General features: G+C 42.9%; 1 protein-coding gene across 4 annotated transcripts in view; it reads left to right on the plus strand.

Moving 5' to 3' along the window:
• wasf3b (WASP family member 3b) overlaps nucleotides 1-16566 on the plus strand; it is a 109065-nt gene extending 92499 nt beyond the window's left edge. For all 4 annotated transcript variants that reach the window (XM_063052884.1, XM_063052887.1, XM_063052888.1 and 1 more), the window contains 3 exons: nucleotides 888-1154; nucleotides 3958-4319; nucleotides 15012-16566. In XM_063052884.1, coding sequence (XP_062908954.1) covers nucleotides 888-1154; nucleotides 3958-4319; nucleotides 15012-15169 — 787 coding nt within the window. In that variant the 3' untranslated portion in view covers nucleotides 15170-16566. The remainder of the gene's footprint in view (nucleotides 1-887; nucleotides 1155-3957; nucleotides 4320-15011) is intronic.
• Nucleotides 16567-18131: the final 1565 nt, after the last annotated feature.

An 18131-nucleotide genomic window follows, 5' to 3' on the forward strand; every position in this document is an offset into this window, starting at 1 on the left:
CTTCTGTTACTCCCCCTGGGTAACATCTTCCAAAGACACAGTTACAGGTTCCACACATAAACTGACAACACCTAGGGACATCTCCAAAACACACCTGCGAAGAACATTAGTATGTTTACTGTATTGTTGGTGCTATATAAATACATTGTTGTTGTTGTTAACATACAATCTTAGTGTCTCTTTTCAGAAGTTTGTGATATACGTGGTATTCATCTTCAGTAGTTACATCTTTTCTTCTTCCATCCTAAATCTTTTCTTCTTCCATTCTAAATCCTACAGATTTAGAGAAGTCGGAGTTGGAAACTACAAAAAAAAACACTTGCATCTCAGAATAAAAAGCATCATTCTATTTACATAATTAAAGGTTTTAAATTGATCTTTGCTTCCTAGAGTGGGATTAAGGTCCTGCATTGGTGGGGAAAGACTGGGAAAACTCACATACTGAATAAAGCTCGCTGTTATCTGGGTTTATAGGATTATCTTTCATTCTTCCTCAGCTTTCCGATATGTCAAAGAAAATGTTAGTCACGCATTTTTAGTTTTATTACATAATTCTATAACATTACAAATTTTAATAGAATATCAACATGGCATTTTTACTCAATGGATTACACAGTTTAAGTACTGTTTCTGAAAATAATATATTTTGGGATGTATGTGTTAAGTTGTGTATTTGAATGCCACATACAGTACTTTGTGAAAATGTAAAAATTAACCAGATTTAATAGAGATACAGAAGTAAACTTCATAAATTATGTTTGTAGTATGGATAATTGATTGCTGGCTTTGATACTGTGCTTTGAAACCTAATTGTGGAATACCTCTCTGGCATAATTACCTTTGTATCTGCTGATTATTAAATGTTTAATTTCTGCTTTTGATACCAGATCCCATGGATCAGATCTCACTGATTATTCATACCCTGCTACCCCAAGCCATCATTCACAGCAGCAACAAATGCCAGCTTCGCACTTGCCAAATGCTAACCAACAACAAATGGTGACTGGGAATCAAGTTCAGGAACATGATTGCAAATCCTCTGCGCCAGGGTTTAGACATGCTACTTTGAATAGACCTCAACAACCCCCACCACCTCCACCACCAACTACTCTAAATGATGCCCGTCCACCACCACAACAACCAGTAGACCACAGGTAATTGTTTGTATCTTATTAGTTGTTAAATTAGTGAATCCTGAACAATAAACCAGCTCTTTTAACCAAACTTTATTTTATAGCCTTTGGAGTAATTTTTTTTTAGTATGTGATAGAATTTAAACTATACTTATATTGTAATTCTGTATAATCTTCCAATATTGACAGAACTATATTAGAGATAGGAATTTACAGCATTTTGTTCCTCATATTAATATAAGTAGTGCATCTGTAGTGTTGGTATGTTGAAAAACCCTACAGGAAATCTACAACCACTTGTAAATTTGTCTGACATGGGTGGAGTTTAAAGTGAAGTGGTCCCCACCAGATTCTGGCAAATTTCCCTCTTGTCATCTGAAAAGAAAAAATTAAAATTGTAAACTGCTGGTTGATAATTTAAACTGTATATCACAAATATGACTTTTAATCAGTAAGATTTAATATTTTTGAAGAGCATCCATTATTTTGAAGGAGTCAACTAAGATGTTAGAGATATTCAAATAAAATCATTATTTTAAGAAAGAAAGTGATGTATCCTGAAGTAGTTCCAAAGTACTTATTGTCTTGTGTCATAGGAGAAAAGAGCATAATGCTGAAAATATGCAGGGTGTAATAGCAAATATGAAAGTAACTGAAACTATTATAGCTCTTTGCTCCTTTTGGATTTGAATGCATATTTTCTTGATGTAATGCTAAAGAAAAGGCTCTTACATTATCTGTTCTAGAACTGTGGGAAGAAATTATTCTGCTTATTTTTACCATTGAACATATACCCTTAAAACAGCACCTTGTAGCACAACATGGTGCAAGATCAAAAATGCAGTTCAAATTAAACTAACAGGCAGCTGTTTTGGACACACTAACAAGTTAGACTTCACTGGAAGTCTAGCATTCCAACTCCGCATTGGAATGGAGCTAAACGTCAGGATTAATGGGAAAGAGTTCAACTTTTATGAATACATTACAAAACTAAGATTTCAGTTGTCGAGCTACAATATGCAGACAACAGCACATGCTCAGAATCTGGGCGTGCGAGAGGATGGGCACTACATGCAATATATTTAAGACAATGGTCTACCAATTTTACCCCACTGTTCAATAGTGCCCTCCAACAGTAAAGGTTCCAGGTGAGACCCTAGGCAGTGTTGACAGGTGCCAGGGAGAAGAGCCATCTTTCCACAGAGAGACACATTGCTAATGAAATTCACAACCACCTTCAGTGCATCAGCATAGTCTCTGGTCAATTCAGGAGAAAAAGTATTTGAGGACTGTGACAGCACAAAACTTATAGTCTGCTGGGTAACAGGGATCCCTCTCCACATGTATTCTTCTGAGACTTGGAATACCTATAGCTGGTATCTGTAGGCTTTCAACAAATAGTACTAATTATGCCACCACAAAATACGCCACAAAGGTAGGCAAACCAACATCAGTGTCCTCACCCAGGGCAATATTCCCAGCAATGAGATCCGAAGAACGTCAAGTCAGCTATGTTGGGCAAGCCACTTTGTATACCCCACATCAGTCCCAAAATAGTAATTTTATCCTGAGATTCTCATAGGAAGAAATTATCAGATTGGCAGCGGAACATATTCAAGGATATCTCTTTGAAGAAATGCAACTTCACCACCCACTCCTAAGAATGTTTGACCATGATCACTCTGTCTGGAGAAGGATCATTTGAGATGCTATTGTAAGCCTGGAGTCCATGCTCTGGGAGTATAGAGAAGTCCCTGTGAATGCAATGGAGGGAGGGCAGCAGCTCATGAGTTTTCCACCTGTTTGCCCCCTCAGGCACTTCCTATTCCAGTTGTGGAAGAGTCTGTAGTTCCCATGTTGTCCTCATTTGGACCCACAGAATAGAAACAAGTCATCCTCAGTCCTGAGGGGCTATTTAAGAAGAAGTATGTATTGACAAAACCATTTTGCTTATGATCTGGCCTCATTCTTTAAAATTGAATTTTAGATACTTACTTTAGTTATTTTTCTCAGTCATAAGGCTAACTGTTCTCAAATACAAAGTATTTCCAGACCCTCCACATCTCATTGATGATTTCTACTTCCTGTTGTCCATGCTTGTCAAAGGTAGTCACACCGATACAATAATGAACATATCTGGCAACAAATATATTGCCAGGATTATGATGTTAATGATACCAATGGTCAACTTCCTTAAGTGTTCTGTTATAAAGTAAACAATTTTAAAATTAAGGAGTCAGAATCAGTGCCTTATATGATGTAAAATTTGTTATTTTGTGACAACAGTGCAGTGCAAAGCCAAGACTACTATAAATTACAAAATAAGGAATTTGTTGTCATGTTACCAGATGGTCACTTAGAGCATAATAATGTGAATGAAGTGAATTTAAGATTTTCAGCAGCAAAATCATAAAACTTAGTAAGTAGAAGTAATTGTAAATAATTACTTAATTGCAAGGCATAAAAACATTCTAGATTTTTTTCTGATGAACATAACATACCATTTTAAATTAGGTTTACATTTAGCACTCTTTCTGTGGTCAGGTATGTGAAAACTCAATTTAACTCTTCCGTGGTTGCATATTCAGCTCTCATGACTGAGACTTGGATAAAAAGTAAACCTTTAATTTATGTTGGTGGGGATGAATGATCTAGTTCTGTGTATGTAAGTCACCAGGATGCTAATATATTTTGAGATTCTAGAATATCAGAATTTAGTTATTGAAAGGTTTAAAATATGAGAAAAGCAAATGTATACGCAATGAAATTATTGAAATGTACATGTTGCATTCTCGTTAATCTAAATAAATATTATTTATTGCAGTGTGCCACCTCCTCCTCAGATGATGGAATATTACAATTCAACAGGCCCTGCTGCACTTCCCCCTGACCCAGTCATTCCATCAGCACAAACAGCCTTTGTCAGTCCACTCCAAGTGCCTACTCCTCCAGCTTCCCATCCTGGGTCAGTGGTAGGAGTTGCGCCCCCAATGCCACCTGGGGCAGCCTCTCCACTTGGACCTCCTGTACCTCCTCCACCTCCTCCTCCTGCTCTGCCTGCACCACCTTCCTCCCTTGCATCCTCTCCAATGCACTCTCAACTTGTAGTTGAAAACAAACGGCTTGAACCAACAAGTACTCCCCTCAATGATGCCAGAAGTGATCTCCTTGCTGCTATTCGTGTGGGTGAGTAATAATAGTGCAGAATTTTACTGGTTTGCAAATCTCTTTGTGGAAATCTGATTGAGTGGAGGAACGGTGGTGCAAGTGGTGCACGTTTGCACTGAAGCTCGCATCCATTGTTAAAATCTGTAATCTTATTGGAAGAACTAAAGAAATCCTAGCACATTGCACTTAACTGAAACTGTACCTGTGATTAATATTTCTTGTTTTTCACTATTTTGCCCATAATTAACTCTTAGAGAGAAATAATCCTGCACTCCACATTTTAAAATGAACAAAGGTCACAGTGGTCTGGCTCTGGCCCTTGAGTCTGTTTCTATAACTCAGAAGGTTTCAGGATTGCTACCCATGCCACATGCTAATGAGGCCGGAACTAGGAAGATTATACAGTTTAACACATGCTAAGGAGTTGGTGTAGGAGGGAGGGCATAGGATTTTTGGTTCATTGGGCTCTCTTCCAGGGAAGGGATGGTCTGATCTAGAAGGGGATTACGATCCTAGTGGGAAGGTTTCCTAATGTTGCACAGTTGGGATTAAACTAGAGTTGCAGGGGGATGGGAGCCAGAGTACCAGAACAGTTAGTGGCGAGATTGTGGAGCCATATGTTGGTAAGACCTCAGACAAAATCAGGAATCAATAGGCTGAGCATGTTGCGACTAGTGTCCTAAGCTACATATATTTGAATGTATTGTAGGAAGGCGGATGAGCAGAGCAACACAAGGAACACAAGGAATTATGACACTGTAGCCATTAGTGAGACTTGGTTGCAGGAGGGGCAGGACTGGCAGCTCAATCTTCCAGGGTTACATTGTTTTAGACGTGACAGAGCAGGAGGGATTAAAGGAGGAGGGGTGCCGTTACTAATCAGGTAAAATGACACGGGAGTGCTCAGTCGGGACACACTGGAGAACTCGTCTAATTATGGGTGGATCAGTGAAATAAGAAAAGCCTTACCACGTCAATGGGGCTGAATTACAGACCACCCCACATTCCAAGGGATTTAGAGGAACACATTTGTACAGAGATCACAGACTGTTGGAAGAAACATAAGATTGTTTACGTAACACACATCAAAGTTGCTGGTGAACGCAGCAGGCCAGGCAGCATCTCTAGGAAGAGGTATAGTCGACGTTTCAGGCCGAGACCCTTCATCAGGACTAACTGAAGGAAGAGTGAGTAAGAGATTTGAAAGTGGGAGGGGGAGGGGGAGATCCAAAATGATAGGAGAAGACAGGAGGGGGAGGGATAGAGCCAAGAGCTGGACAGGTGATTGGCAAAAGGGGATACGAGAGGATCATGGGACAGGAGGCCCAGGGACAAAGAAAAGGGGGAGGGGGGGAAAACCCAGAGGATGGGCAAGGGGTATAGTCAGAGGGACAGAGGGAGAAAAAGGAGAGAGAGAGAGAGAAAGAATGTGTGTATAAAAATAAATAACGGATGGGGTACGAGGGGGAGGTGGGACATTAGCGGAAGTTAGAGAAGTCAATGTTCATGCCATCAGGTTGGAGGCTACCCAGACGGAATATAAGGTGTTATTCCTCCAACCTGAGTGTGGCTTCATCTTTACAGTAGAGGAGGCCGTGGATAGACATGTCAGAATGGGAATGGGATGTGGAATTAAAATGTGTGGCCACTGGGAGATCCTGCTTTCTCTGGCGGACAGAGCGTAGGTGTTCAGCAAAGCGGTCTCGCAGTCTGCGTCGGGTCTCACCAATAATAGAAGGCCACATCGGGAGCACCGGACGCAGTATATCACCCCAGCCGACTCACAGGTGAAGTGTCGCCTCACCTGGAAGGATTGTCTGGGGCCTTGAATGGTGGTAAGGGAGGAAGTGTAAGGGCATGTGTGGCACTTGTTCCGCTTACACGGATAAGTGCCAGGAGGGAGATCAGTGGGGAGGGATGGGGGGGACGAACAAACAAGGGAGTCGCGTGGGGAGCGATCCCTGCGGAAAGCAGAGAGGGGGAGGAGGGAAAGATGTGCTTAGTGGTGGGATCCTGTTGGAGGTGGCGGAAGTTACGGAGAATAATATGTTGGACCCGGAGGCTGGTGGGGTGGTAGGTGAGGACCAGGGGAACTCTATTCCTAGTGGGGTGGCGGGAGGATGGAGTGAGAGCAGATGTGCGTGAAATGGGGGAGATGCGTTTGAGAGCAGAGTTGATGGTGGAGGAAGGGAAGCCCCTTTCTTTAAAAAAGGAGGACATCTCCCTCGTCCTGGAATGAAAAGCCTCATCCTGAGAGCAGATGCGGCGGAGACGGAGGAATTGCGAGAAGGGGTTGGCATTTTTGCAAGAGACAGGGTGAGAAGAGGAATAGTCCAGATAGCTGTGAGAATCAGTGGGCTTATTGTAGACATCAGTGGATAAGCTGTCTCCAGAAATAGAGACAGAAAGATCTAGAAAGGGGAGGGAGGTGTCGGAAATGGACCAGGTAAACTTGAGGGCAGGGTGAAAGTTGCAGGCAAAGTTAATAAAGTCAACGAGCTCAGCATGCGTGCAGGAAGCAGCGCCAATGCAGTCGTTGATGTAGCGGAGGAAAAGTGGGGGGCAGATACTTTAACTTTCCATGTATTGACTGGGAATCCCATACTGTAAAAGGACTGGATGGTATAGAGTTTCTCAAATGTATTCAGGAAAGTTTCCTTCATCAGTGTGTAGAAGTCCCAATGAGAGAGGGTGCAATACTGGAACTGCTGTTGAGGAATGAGGCAGGACAGGAGACAGAAGTTTGTGTAGGGGAACACTTACCTCTAGTGACCACAATGCCATTAGTTTCAAAGTAAATATGCAAAAAGATTGGTCTGGTCCGCAGGTTGAGATTCTAAATCAGAGAAAGGCCAGTTTTAATGGTATCAGAAATGACCTGGCAAGTATGGATTGGGACAGGCTTTTTTTCTGGTGAAGGTGTACTTGGTAAGTAGGAGGCCTTCAAAAATGAAATTTTTAGAGTCGAAACTTGTTTGTGCCTGTCAGAATAAAAGGTAAAGATAACAAGTATAGGGAACCGTGGTTTTTCAAGAAATATTGAGGCCCTCATTAAGAGAAAAAATGAGATGCATAGCACATATAGGCAGGTCGGTTCAAATGAGGTGCCTGTGGAGTATAAGAAATGTAAGAGAACACTTAAGAAAGAAATCAAGAGGTCTAAAAGAAGGTGTGAACTTGCTCTAGCAGACAAGGTGAAGGGGTTCTAAGGGATTCTACAGATATGTTAAGAACAAAAGGATTGCAGAGGACAAATTGGTCCTCTGGAAGACCAGAATGGTAATCCATGCCTGAAGCCAAAACAAGTAGGAGAGACCTTAAATAATTTTTTTGCATCTGTATTTACTCAGGAAATGGATACAGAGTCTACAGAAGTGGGGCAAAGTGGCATCAACTTCATGGGCCCTGTACAGATTACAGAGGAGGGGGTGTTTGCTATCCTGAGGCAAAACCTGGTGGATAAATCCCCAGGGCCTGACAAGGTGTTCCTTAGGAGGCAAGTGCAGAAATTGCTGGGGCCCTAGCAGAGATACTTAAATTATCCCTAGCAACAGGAGAGGTACCAGTAGATTGGAGGATATCCAACATTGTTCCGCTGTTTAAAAAAGGCTGTAAACATAAACCTGGGAATTGTAGGGCACTAAGTCTGATATCAGTTGTGGGAAAGTTATTGGAAGGTATTCCAAGGGACCAGATATATGAGTATTTGGGTAGACATGGACTGATTAAAGATAGTCTTGATGCACCATCAATAACTCCAAAAGACTGGAAGTAGAGTAAATACTGAAAGGCTTTTATTAGCAGTAAAATGTGACCTCCACCATGCTGAGTATCTGCCCCTGGACTGAGAGGAGGAGCCATGGCCCAATCGCCTTTATTCAGGTGTCTGTGGGAGGAGCCACAGGGGCAGTCAGCAGAGGGGCGTGTCCAGACAGGTAACCCAGTTACAACATAAATATATGGTTTACCACACTCACCCCTCCTTTTTAAAAAGAGTCCCGCGGGGTGAAGTAACTGACAATATTTAAAACAAGTATATTTACAGGTCAGGTCTATCAGGCGGTCGAGTCCGTCGCTTTGATCTACGTAGCACCGGTGGTGATTGCACCAGTGATGGTGGTTGTGCTGGCTCCGGCCTGACTTGAGGTGTCAGCACGTTAGGCGTCGGTAATCCCTCGTGCGTGTGCGTTGCGCCCGGTATGGGAGTGTCGTGTGGTGTCTATGCAGGGCTTGGAGTGCACGGTGTCTGGTGGGTATATATATCGGTGGATACGGAGTTAATAGTCACCATGGAGTGTTCAGGGTAGGGGCCCGGTGCTCCTGCGGGCGCCAGGTCACGGATGGAGACCGTGTCCTCCCACCAATCAGGTAAAACCACGTAGGCATACTGGGGGTTCACATGAAGTAAGTGAACCCTGTCGACCATCGGGGAGTATTTATTGCTCCTCGCATGTTTCCGGAGCAGCACTGGCCCCGGGGACGTCAGCCAAGTTGGTAGGGTGGTCCCAGTGGTCGATTTTCTGGGAAAGGAAAAGAGACGCTTATGAGGGGTGGCATTGGTGGATGTGCATAACAGGGAGCGGATGGAGTGGAGTGCCTCGGGAAGGACCTCCTGCCAGCGGGAGACCGGCAGTCCCTTTGACCTGAGGGCTAAGAGTGTGGCTTTCCACACCATGGCATTCTCCTTCTCCACCTGTCCATTCCCCCGGGGATTATAGCTCGTGGTCCTACTAGTTGCAATTCCCCTTGCCAGCAGGTATTGGCGCAGCTCGTCACTCATAAACGAGGACCCCCTGTCACTGTGAATATAGCATGGGTATCCGAACAGAGTGAAGAGCTTGCACAGGGCTTTTATAACTGACGTGGTAGTGATGTGGAAGGGGAACCGCCAGTACTCGTTGATAACGTTAAGAAAGTACACATTGCGGTCGGTGGAGGGAAAGGGGCCCTTGAAGTCAACACTCAGTCGCTCAAAGGGGCGGGTGGCCTTGATTAGTGGTGCCTTTTCGGGTCGGTAGAATTGCGGTTTGCACTCTGCGCAGACTTGGCAGTCCCTGGTCATCGTCCTGATCTCCTCAAGGGAGTAAGACAGGTTCCAGGCTTTCACGAAGTGGAAAAGCCGAGTGACTCCCGGGTGGCAAAGGTCTACATGTAGGGCGTATAGTTGGTCGATCTGCGCGCTGGCGCATGTTCCCCAGGATAGGGCATCGTAGGGCTCGTTGAACTTCCCAGGCCTGTACATGATGTCATAGTTGAAGGTAGAGAGTTCGATTCTCCACCTCAGAATTTTATCATTTTTGATTTTGCCCTGCTGTTGGTTACTAAACATGAATGCGACTGAGTGCTGGTCAGTTAGCAGAGTGAACTTTTTGCCGGCGAGATAGTGCCTCCAGTGCCTAATAACTTCTTCTATGGCCTGGGCCTCTTCCTCCACCGCGGAGTGCCGAATTTCAGGGCCTTGAAGAGTACGGGAGAAGAACGTCACTCATCTTCCCGCCTCGTTGAGGGTAACAGCCAGTGCGAAGTCGGAGGCGTCACTCTCTACATGGAAGGGAATGGCCTCGTCCACCGCATGCATTGCAGCTTTGGCAGTGTCCCTTTTAATGCAGCTGAAGGCCACGCGGGCCTCAGCTGCGAGGGGGAATGTGGTGTACTTGACTGGGGGCGGGACTTGTCTGCGTAGTTAGAGACCCATTGGGCGTAGTATGAAAAGAAGCCCAGGCACCTTTTGAGGGCTTTGAGGGTGTTGAGAAGAGGGAGTTCCAACAAGGGGCGCATATGGTCGGAGTCAGGGCCAATGACTCCGTACTCTATGACACACCCAAGGATAGCAAGTCAGGTGGTCCCAAATACACACTTGTCCTTGTTATAGGTGAGATTGAAAGCTTTGGCCGCTTGGAAAAATTTTTGTCATGATCCTGCCGGTCGTGACCACAGATGATGATGTTATCCAGATATGGGAACGTAGCTTTCAGTTGGCACTGGTCCACCATCCGGTCCATCGCCCTCTGGAAGACAGATACACCATTTGTGACACCGAAGGGGACGCGCAGGAAGGGTAAAGCCTGCCGTCCGCCTCGAAGGCAGTATAAGGGCAGTCCTCCCGGTGGATGGGGAGCTGATGGTAAGCGGATTTTAGGTCTATGGTCGAGTACACCTTGTACTGTGCTATCTGATTGACCGTATCTGCGATGCGGGGTAGAGGGTACGCGTCGAGCTGCATGAACCTATTGATGGTCTGGCTATAGTCCACGACCATCCTATTCTTCTCCCCATTACGAACAACCACCACCTGCGCCCTCCAAGGACTTGTGCTTGCCTCAATGGCCCCCTCCCCGAGCAGCCGCTGCACCTCCGACTTAATGAAGGCTCTGTCCTCTGCGCTGTACCTCCTGCTTTTAGTTACCACAGGTTTACAGTCAGGGGTCAGGTTGGTGAACAGCGGTGGGGGAGGGATCTTGAGAGTGGAGAGGCCACAAGTGGTGTCTGTAGTGCGGCTGTTGGCATGGTGCTGGGTGGGATGTGTAGGTCGGTGTGTGTGGGTGGTCAGTAGCGGGGTATGTGACGTATCCCTACAAAACTGGGGATTTACAACAGTGATTGGTGGGAGGGGCCCGTCATACTCCATTGTCACGCTTTTCAGGTGGCTCTGGAAGTCGAGCCCCAATAGCACAGGGGCACACAGTTGAGGCATAACCAGTAACATAAAGTCTCGATATTCTGTGCCCTGAACCATTAGCGTCGCTACACAACCCCCCCGGATGTCTGTTGTATGCAACCTGGAAGCCATGGCAACCCTCTGACTTACCGGCCGTATCACGAGTCCACAATTCTGCACCGTGTCCGGGTGGATAAAACTCTCCGTGCTGCCTGTGTCAAACAGGCAGCTTGTCCTGCGCCCCTCCACCAGGATGTCCATCATTGACCCTGCGAGCTGGTGGGGAGCACTTTGGTCGAGGGTCACGGAGGCCAGAGTTGAGTCGCTGTCTTGGTCCGGCGCGGTGGGGTGCCTCGTGAGCACTCGTGGGTCGTAGGCGGTGGGAGGTGGCGCCAACCAAGATGCCCGCCCCCATGTCTCGCAAGATGGCGGCAAGCAAGATGGTGACCCCCATGTCTCGCACGCGGTGCTGCTCAATCCTGCTTGTGGTTTGGACTTATAGGCCTTGGCGAAGTGGCCCTTCTTTCCGCAGCTGGAGCAGGTAGCTTGTCGGGCCAGGCAGCGTTTCCGAGGGTGCTTCTCGAGTCAGCAGAAGTAGCACTTCGCGGACTCACGACTGGCGGCAGCCGAGGTCGATTCACTGGTGCGTTGCAGGGTCTGTGGTGTACACGAGGCTGTCGGGAGATCGCGTGCCTGGAGAGCACCAGAGTTGTGCAGAGTGGCCTCCAGCATGTCGGCCAGCTCAATCGCCGAACGTAAGGGAAGATCAGCTTGTTCCAGCAGCCGCTGGTGCACGTACACTGACCTGACTCCCGTGACGAAGGCGTCTCTCACTAGGAACTCTGCATGCTCTTCGGTCGTCAGTTCTCGGCAGCCGCAGGTCTGCACGAGTGTCTGTAGGGCCCGGACAAACTCAGCGCTCGACTCCCCGGGCCGCTGCTGCCACGTCGCTAAGCGATGGCGCGCATAGACGGTGTTTACCGGCTGCAGGTATTGTCTTTTGAGGGCGCTGATCGCGCCGTCGTAGCTCGGCTGGTCTCTGATCATCTTGTAGAGTTTTTCGAGGAAGTTACCAGGAAAGTGGATGAAAGCAAAGGAGTGGATGTTATCTACATGGACTTTAGCAAGGCATTTGACAGGTCCCACATGGGAGATTGGTTAGAAAGGTTCGGTTGCTCACCGTTCAAGATGAGGCATTAAATTGGATTAGGTATTGGCTTTGTGGGTAAAGCCAGAGGGTGGTAGTAGATGGTTGCCTCTCTGACTGGAGGCCTGTGACTAGTGGAGTGCCGCAGGGATCGGCTCTGTGTTCTTTGTTGTTTGTCATCTATATCAGTGATCTGGATGATAATGTTGTTAACTGGATCAGAAAATTTGTGGATGACACCAGGAGGAAGAATCTACATCAGCTGGAAAAATGTGCTGAAAATGGCAGATAGAATTTAGAGCAGACAAGTGTGAGGTTTTCCACTTCGGTAGGACCTACCAGGGTAGGTCTTACACAGTGAATGTTAAGGCACTGAGGAGCGTGGTAGAACAAAGGGATCTGGGAATACAGGTCCGTTGAAAGTGGTGTGATAGCTAGATAGTGTCATAAAGAAAGTTTTTGGCACTGTCATGTGACCGGCACAATGAATATAGAATCGACTCAGGTTTTATAAAAACAAACAAACATTTATTAAACTCTACTCAAAAATATAGTGAAATATGTTTAAACGACTGACTTAACAGGAATTTAACTGCTACGCGGCAACTCTGGAACAGTTCTTAAAAGGGTAAATGCGAAAACAGTTCTTAAAATGGTAAATTCGAACACAGTTCTTAGAATGGTAAATTCGAAAGTCCAAGAGATTTATACAGTCTATTAGGAGAGACTTTCCTGAAGTAAAGAATTCCTCAAAGACGTGTCGTTACTGCTGATCTCAGCTGGAACCTGCCTTGTCCGCAGGATTCACAACAACGGAAGTAAAACGGTTTAAAGGAATTGACCTGTTCCTCTGGAGAATAGACACTGCACTATCCTTCCTTCTTTAGGCGGGGGATATCTCAGTTGCAGGTCACTGTTACTTGAACGAAGATTCAATAAAGTTCGATCCTCTCCAAAACTGCCAAACGATATCAGCTTTACTTGACTTGACGAATTCCTGTATTTTGGTAAGGTCTTCACTCTCCAATACTACTTACAATAGAAAGTAGAACTCCACTTTAAAACGAAACTGCATCATAAGACAAATACACAACAATATGGAGTAACCAACACAAAACTAAACTGAAAACTAACTACGACACGTCAGGGGTCTCTTTTATATACCTGTTGAGAACAGGTCATCATGTGACCTCACTTTTGGGAAAATTACATCATATGACCTCCGCAAGACCATTACATCATCCTCATAAGACAGTCACAAGATATCCATGAAGTATGTAACAGCACATTGGCCTTCATAAATCAATGTATTGAACACAGAAGATGAGATGTTACGTTGAAGTTGTATAAGACGCTGGTGAGACATAATTTGGAGTATTGTGTGGAGTTTGGTCATCTACCTACAGGAAAGATGTAAACAAGGTTGAAAGAGTAGAGAGAAAATTTACAAGGATGTTGCTGGGTATGGAGGACCTGGATTAAGGAAGGATTGGACAAGTTAGGACCATATTCCTTAGAACGCAGAAGATTGAAGAGGAGATTTGATAGAGATATGCAAAATTATGAGGTGTATAGATAGGGTTAATGTAAGTAGGCTTTTTAAACTGAGGTTGGGTGAGACTACAACCAGAGATCATGGGTTAAGGGTGGAAAGTGAAAACTTTAAAGGGAACATGAGGGGAAACCTCTTCACTCAAAGGAGCATGAGAGTGTGGAATGAGCCGCCAGCACAGGTAATGCATGTAAGCTCTATTTCAGTGTTTGGATAGATACATGGATGGGAGGGGTATGGAGGGATATGGTCCTGGTGCAGATGGATGGGAGTAGGCAGTTGAAATGGTTTTGACATGGACGTGATGGGCCTAAGGGCCAGTTTCTGTGCTGTACTTCTCTATGACTCTAACTCTAATGTCTGGAAATAGTTTCCAGTTTTGATGTTGACATTGACCACTCTCTGAAGTTTCTTTAGAACATGGGAATAGAGTTAGAAATGAGAATTAACACTGCTTCAGAAGTGTGACTGTCTTGTTACTATTTTATCCCTTGTTATAAGACTATTGAACAGTTCCATAGTACAGGATGAACTCATGACCTCACAGTCTAGCTCATTATGACCTTGCACCTTGCTGTTTGCCTGCATTGCACATTCCCTATAACTTTAACATTTCATTCCACACTCTGTTATTGCTTTACCTTGTAGATGCCTCAATTCGTTGTTATAATGAATTGATCTGTAGAAATGGTATGCAAGATAAATTTTTCAGTGTACCTTGGTACATAATTAAACAGTTTACCAATTTATTTGTACAGTATTTCTAGAGAGCTGGTTAAATTGTTTATTGTCAATTGCCAATGTTTCCAATCTTTTATGAGGAATGGTAGAAAAAATTTCTTTTTGAATATTTCCATTCTTGCTTTATTTATTTTTCTTCCTTGAGATCCCAATCCAAGACTTCTTAGAAATCAATTTGTGCAAATTAATGAACTGGTGTACAATTCCATAATGATTACAGTATTATTTGTGCAGGTTGGGATATGAATGTTGTTTTTAAGCTGATGATTTAATTGATTTAATTCTGTTTTAATTGTTTTCAGCCAGAATTACCATTGATAATAGTATTTCTATGTGTAAAAATGACTTTAGTTTAAATTAATTATCAGTAGCAATATGCATTATTGTTAATATGATTTATAACTAGCATTGGCAGTTTACTTAGTCATAACAGTAAAAGGTAAAATATGTTCTATAGTGCTTTTTATTTTTGATTTAGCAATTTTGACTTTCTTGCATAAGGGAGAAATTCAGGCTTATCACATTCTGATGCCTCATTCTAGGCAAAAGATGTATTTTCTATAGTTCAGTGGGTTCTGCCTAGCTTACTGGAGTCAACTTCCTTTGTTTTAGGAATTCAACTGAAGAAAGTTCAAGAGCAACGTGAGCAAGAAGCTAAGCGAGAACCAGTTGGGAATGATGTGGCAACTATTCTGTCAAGACGTATTGCTGTGGAATATAGTGATTCAGATGACGATTCAGAGTTTGATGAGAATGATTGGTCTGACTAACATGAGTGCTGCAATTGTTTTATTAACTATCACTTCATAAATTATTATGAAAAGTAATAGAGATCAAATCTGAAACTATATAGTTATTTAAATTGATTTTGAATGAGGTGAGAAAGAATGCTGGGATGTTGTGATTGTTTCTCTAGCTAGTGAACCAGAATTATTCATAATTTGAATTATTTAAACGCACCACCCAGGAGTGTGATCCATGACTTCTTTTGTTTAGATTGTAGAAGTACAATTGTTGATTTACAATGAACACATTTTGTAGGAACAAATTAAGAAACTTGGAATCAAATACCAATTAGTATGTCCATTTATTATCAACGTCAGTGTTATTAAAAATGCTTCATTGATGTATTAATGAAACATAGAAATGGAGCATTATATTTTTGATTTTCGACAAGTGAAACTTAGCCCCAGTGTCCTGGCAAATATTTGCCACCTAAGTTACTGAATCCAGCAGTTATTGTTTCCATAAACAACAACAGGTTACTATCATGTTACTATTTATGAAAACGATATATACATTAACTGCTGGATTCTTTTTGGTACAATAGTGGTTTCACTTGTAAGCAAATCCTGGGCAACAGACAACATTCAGTTTTCTTTAAGAGGGATGTGAATAGTGTTATGTATCTAAATCCAAGCCTGCCACTGAAGTAGCTTCACGGATTAAGAATGAATGGATCGTTGGGCAAAATGAATCCGTTTAGCACAGAAATTGGAATACTGACACAGTAATATGGATTCAATAACTTTTCAACAGTGCTATCAACCTGAACTTGCAGGACCCCACATATTCCCCTTCACAAAGTCACTAGTTGGGCTAGCTAAACTAAAGTTAAATTTTCATTAAACTTAAAGAAATATTTACCAGTATAATATAAACTTTGAGAATAACAACTGCAAAATAGCTCGGTACAATATTATTTTGCAGTTAAGATTTGCAACTCTTTCATTCTCAATCTACAAATTTTATTTTGATATTTTAATGATTACCTCTAATTACCATGTTAAATTGAAACAAATTATAATATTGCATTGAAATGTTATACTGTTCTACTGATGTATAATATTTATGAGGTAGACGTCAGATATAGCCAATAGTGAAAGCTTTATTTTAATTCCTGTATGCAATGTCATCGATCTTGTATGTAATTCAAATGAATACCATTTCTTTGGAATTACTGTTCTTGTTTCATATATTTGCAGTATTAACAATTTTAAAGAACAACATATCAAAACCACTTTGTAAACATAAGTTATGCTTGATTTGTTTCATACTGAATTTTAATTTACATTTTATTTTCTAATCTTATAGATGTGTAAAATTACAATGGCTGAAATTATGAAATTGAAGTCAAATAAACTAAACAGCAAAATAAAATATGTTGCCCCCAGTTTTTTTGTGTTTTATTAAACATTCCTAATATTGTGGAGAATGCACCTTACTTTCATAAGTGCAGTCTGTAAACTTTGGAATCATAATTCCTTTGGGTCCATTTACACTGTTGGAAATTAGACGTGTAGAATTTCTATCTTCCTGGCTGTGTTTCTTTCATTCCATCCAAAATTCCAGTGAAGAAAAGTTACTCAAAGTGCCCACATATATGTTGGAACTGATCAAGTAACCGTCGGTAGCCTCTTTGGGAGTTCATAGTAACAATTTGCTAATGTATTCTGGATAGGATGATCTTCTGAGATGGGGTTGAAAGTCATGGAGTGCATATTCCCAACAGGCAGCTCTTGACGCAGTGATGATTCCTTCTCCACTGCCACCTCCTACTCCCCTTCCCACTCCCTTTTAATCTAATTCAAAAGTCGTACTGTTCCTCCAAATAAATCAGAAGGGTGTAACTGCATGTACAATGTCCAAGTAATATAAATACCATAACTTTCCTGCTTCATTCAGCTGAACATCTGCAATTCATCAGGAGCAGATCCTGTTGTTAGTGTTAGTATAAAATCATGTGGCCCATGCTGCTCCGGGTTCAAAGTTCAAAGTAAATTTATTATCAAAGTACATGTATGTCACCATATACAACTCTTACGATTTGTTTTCTTGCAGGCATATGCAGTAAATCCAAGAAATAAAATAGAATTGATGAAAGACTGTACCCAACAATTTGGACAAATGACCAATGTGCAAAAGACAACATACTACGCAAATAAAAAACAGGAATGAATACATAAGCAATAAATATCAAAAACATGAGATAACAAGTCCTTGAAAGTGGGTCCATAGGTTGTGGGAACAGTTCAGTAATGGGGTGAATGAAGTTATCCCCTCTAGTTCAAGAGCATGATAGCTGAGGGATAACTGTTCCTGAACCTAGTGGTGTGAGTCCTGAGGCTCCTATACCTGCTTTCTGATGCAGCACTGAAAAGAGAGCATGGTTTGGGTGGTGGAGGTCCTAGATGACGGATGCTGCTTTCCTGCAACAGTGCTCTGTGGGGAGGTGCTCAATGGTGGGGAGGGCTTTACCCGCAATGAGGGAGTGCATGTGTTCTGTCCAATATCTAAACAAGTTCAAAGTAAATTTATTATCAAAATACATATACGTCACCAAATACAAACCTGAGATTAATTTTCTAGTGGGCATACTCAATAAATCTATAGAATAATGACCATAATAAAGTCAATGGAGGACTGCCCAACTTTGGCATTCAACTAGAGTGCAGAAGACAATAAATCTGTGCAAATACAAAAAATAATAATAATCAATAAATAAACAATAAATATTGAGAACATGAGATGAAGATTCCTTGAAAGTGAGTCCATAGATTGTGGGAACATTTCAATGGTGGGGCAAGACAAGTTACTCCCTTGGTTCAAGAGCCTGATGGTTGAGGGGTAATAACTGTTTTTGAACCTGGTGGTGTGTGTCTTGGTTTCTGTACCTTCTTCCTGATGGCAACGTGAGAAGAGAGCATGTCCTGGGTGGTGTGGTTCCCTGAT

Source organism: Mobula hypostoma, chromosome 7 (assembly GCF_963921235.1).
Source record: "Mobula hypostoma chromosome 7, sMobHyp1.1, whole genome shotgun sequence".
NCBI lineage: Eukaryota > Metazoa > Chordata > Chondrichthyes > Myliobatiformes > Myliobatidae > Mobula > Mobula hypostoma.